At 57.1% G+C, this 3,269-nt stretch overlaps 2 protein-coding genes across 2 annotated transcripts in view; both read right to left on the bottom strand.

The window, feature by feature from the left end:
* Positions 1 to 896: 896 nt before the first annotated feature.
* SPRG_16841 (hypothetical protein) lies at positions 897 to 2,267 on the bottom strand (the record flags this gene model as incomplete). Its single annotated transcript, XM_012356266.1, has 2 exons — positions 897 to 916; positions 941 to 2,267. The coding sequence occupies 2 exons, from the start codon at positions 2,265 to 2,267 to the stop codon at positions 897 to 899; spliced, it is 1,347 nt and encodes a 448-aa protein (XP_012211656.1).
* Positions 2,268 to 2,932: 665 nt separating this feature from the next.
* Positions 2,933 to 3,269, bottom strand: part of SPRG_21816 (hypothetical protein) — a gene marked incomplete at both ends in the record, with an annotated part of 945 nt that continues 608 nt past the window's right edge. The window contains one exon of the mRNA XM_012356265.1: positions 2,933 to 3,241. Coding sequence (XP_012211655.1) covers positions 2,933 to 3,241 — 309 coding nt within the window. The remainder of the gene's footprint in view (positions 3,242 to 3,269) is intronic.

The raw sequence follows: 3,269 nt of genomic DNA, 5'->3' as shown, positions 1-3,269 counted from the left end.
GCCCACGCGCTCTCAATACCTTCTTCACCGGGGCAGCGGACGCCTTCTTATTGTTCTTCTTGCCAGCCATGGCCCTGCAGTCACTTTGGAATTGTGACCTCGAACGAATTCGAAGGAAATCGCGACCCTGACTACCCTCTCACTCCCAATCCAAACGCCCTCGTGAGCATATCCGGATGCCGGATAAAAAAAGCCAATAGCGATCGAGTATTTTCTGGGCGCGTTTGAAGTGAACGGAACAAAAAAATCCCGACCAGCCTCTGAGTACCGGACGAGAGCGTCTGGCACTCGTTCTTGCTTCCTGGAAATGAACGCGAGCACGCGTGATACAGCTCAATCAGCCAGTCTTCCCAGGCATGGCTTGCGTCATACTATAATAGTAGAGTCTTTGCCACGACCTGGTGGACTGCTGAATGCGCTCGCGAGGCGGTGCGTGAAGCGAGGAGCGTTAATGGTAGGGATTCGGGACTGTGCGACGGACCAGGTTGCGCGCACACCTAGGGTCGTCTCGGAGAGCGTTGAGCGACGCGCCAAGCAGATGGCACCAAAGCGCGACGAGCCAAGTGCCGGACATGCCGTCGTGCGATAGTAGCTACCTTGATCGCGAGCCGCCGACCCGATTCATGTTCTGGGGCTTGTTGGCGAGGGTCTGCGTCGGAGCAACATCGCAGTAGAGCTTATTGCAGGGGCTCGCCACCGAATCACCTCCCTTTGCTCGCACGCTCGGTGTTCGTCGGAAGCCTCACTGCTCATGGACAGTACGTGTGCAAAAAAGTGTTCCTCTATTGCCCTTGAAACGTTTGTGTTGATTGACATGCTCGTACATCCATCATCATCCATCGAGCTCCATGTATCTGCGTGCGACATAGTGAAGAGTCTATAAACGCCATGATTCATTACGACATAGCTTTGGACTCTACCACTAACCTTCGTCCCCAACGATCGGTTTCGATGCGGGCTTGCGCCGCCAGCTCTGGGAACACAGCTTGCGGGTAGCTCAGGACGTCGTTGACGGTCAACGTGACGTTCGGGGACGAGCCGACGGCGGTGAACAGTGCGCGCGTTTCTTCGAGGTCCAGCGCTCGTTTGGTGATAACCAACTTCACTTTCAGTCGCTTCGGATTGTTGCGCATTGTCGTCATTGCGTGGGTTACGAGCAAGAGCCCCTGCTTGTTCAGAGGAGCAAAATCCAAGCTGAGCTGCTCCAGACCTCGGGCAAGCCATTCTGGCAAAGCGGCCGCGATCGACTCGATACCACGGTCGTCCACGAACTTCGTCCACGTCTGGAAGTTGGTGAGGACCTGCGACGTGCTCAGCCATGCAACGACGCTAGGCATGTCGGAGGCGGGAATTTTGGAAATGAAAGCGTAGCGCAGGTTGGGACAGCTGTCGGCAGTGAGATGCTGGGGATCCAACTTGTCATGCATGACGTCGATGGAGCGAAGGGCGCGAAAACGCGAGATGTCGACGCACTGCGAGACGTGTAGCTCGACGACGCGTGCAGGGTCCAGCTTGTCCAATAGTGTCTGGACCTTCGCCTCAGGGGCCTCGCTCGACGAGTGGAAGGTCTTGACGCTATGTAGATCGCCGTCCAAGGCAGCCAGAGCCGCGTGAACGTCGTCCGCGCCATTGAGGATGAGAGTCCTAAGCGATGGCGATGCGAGGAGTGCGCACGCGAGCGGCATGCAATCGTCTACCGGACCGGAGCTGTAGCGCGTAATTTCGAAGCTGAGCGAGCGCAACGGAAACGCTGGTCGAGCGAGCGCCGACATCCAGAGCGCTGCGTTGGCTGGATCGGACAAGCGGACGATGGCGTGCTCGACGTAGTGGCACAAGTCAAGTAGCTCGTGCACATGAGCTGAGAACTCTGCACCCTTCGTGACCGAGACGTGTCGGACGCGGTCGCCCCAAACACGCGCAAACGCCAGGGACGTATCGTTGCGCGACCTCAAGGGCAGCCGGACTCGTGTCGATCGAGGCAGTGGCGCCGCCAGCCATCGGAGATTGGTGGCAGGCCCCACAGACACGTGCGGAAAGGCGGGCAGCGCAGTGATGCCGAGGTCAATGATCCGTACTGGAAAGTTCTCCAGATACAAGCACGGCCAGTGGCGTGTGAGGTCCATCGACCGGCTGAGCGAGAGCAACGCGTGAAGGGCCGGCGGTAGGTCTGGCAGCGCCGACACGAAGGCGACGACGTCTTTGAGCTCCGAGAGCAGGTGCACGATGTCGAGCAGCACGGTGCTCAGTGTGTCGATTGCTTGGTGCATTCAGATGGCTAATTGAATTGTTCTGGAGACGTGTGCTCCAGTTCTGGTGACCATCATTCACGTCCCAAGACCATCATTAGCCAGCTTGGATTGCAGAAGGAAATGTTCCAATAATGAATGGGATGGCGTTTCGCGGGCCGTGAACGCGCTTGACGTGCCGAAGCGACGGGACTCTAAAGTGTACTGTGGTAGCGCCACGTGACGGGATCGCCTACTACAGTGCTGCAGTAAAATTCATGGCATTCCACACCATCTGAAGTGTCTTTTCAACGACAAGATTGTTTGCACCGTGTAAATATGATTATATGATATATTAGAGTAATATACATGAACGTGTTTCGTGTTATCTTCGTTGTTGCAAAGAGTTCGCATACCTAAAGACTAGCATTCTCCGTCTTCTTCATTCGTTCGACAGGCCGTGGCTGCGCAGGCGGCGGTGCATCTTGCTCTTCTGTAGCGCCCGGGGGCGCTTGCGGCCGCGGGTGAGGCCCATGACGACAAGCTCCGTAAATTCCTACCAGGCTTGCTGCTTGTCATGTTGTTGGAAACTACTGTAGTCGTCGCCGTTGCTACGATGACGATGGCCGCATCGGATCACGGACAACCGACAAGCGACGGAGAGAGAGTCAACAAGCGCGGTATAATTAAGGTCCGTCATTGTCGACTTAGTTGTTTTCAAAAAAGGACGTGACGCGCATGACGACGGTCCACGTGATGGCTTGGCCTGGCGCCATGCGCGTCAGGCGTGGCACGAGGCCCTTCCAGAGCGCCGCGTTGCCTTCTTCGCGCGCAATGACTCCGAACGCATGGACAAAGCCGCGGTACTTGGGCTCGACGCCCTTGACCGTCTCCTGTGCCATGAGCCGCGTCTTGATGACGTCCATGGGCGAGTTCAAGCACGGGCCGAGCGAGCCCGCGACGAGGCCGTTGATGAGCGTCTTCCACACTTCGAGCTGCTTGCCGTCGCCGTCCTCCTTTTTCCAGACGTTCGAGTTGAGCCAC

This window comes from Saprolegnia parasitica (assembly GCF_000151545.1).
Source record: "Saprolegnia parasitica CBS 223.65 unplaced genomic scaffold supercont2.417, whole genome shotgun sequence".
NCBI classification, from domain to species: domain Eukaryota; phylum Oomycota; class Saprolegniomycetes; order Saprolegniales; family Saprolegniaceae; genus Saprolegnia; species Saprolegnia parasitica.
The sequence above is the reverse complement of the archived record's forward strand: the minus strand, read 5'-3'. Positions and strand labels throughout refer to the sequence as shown.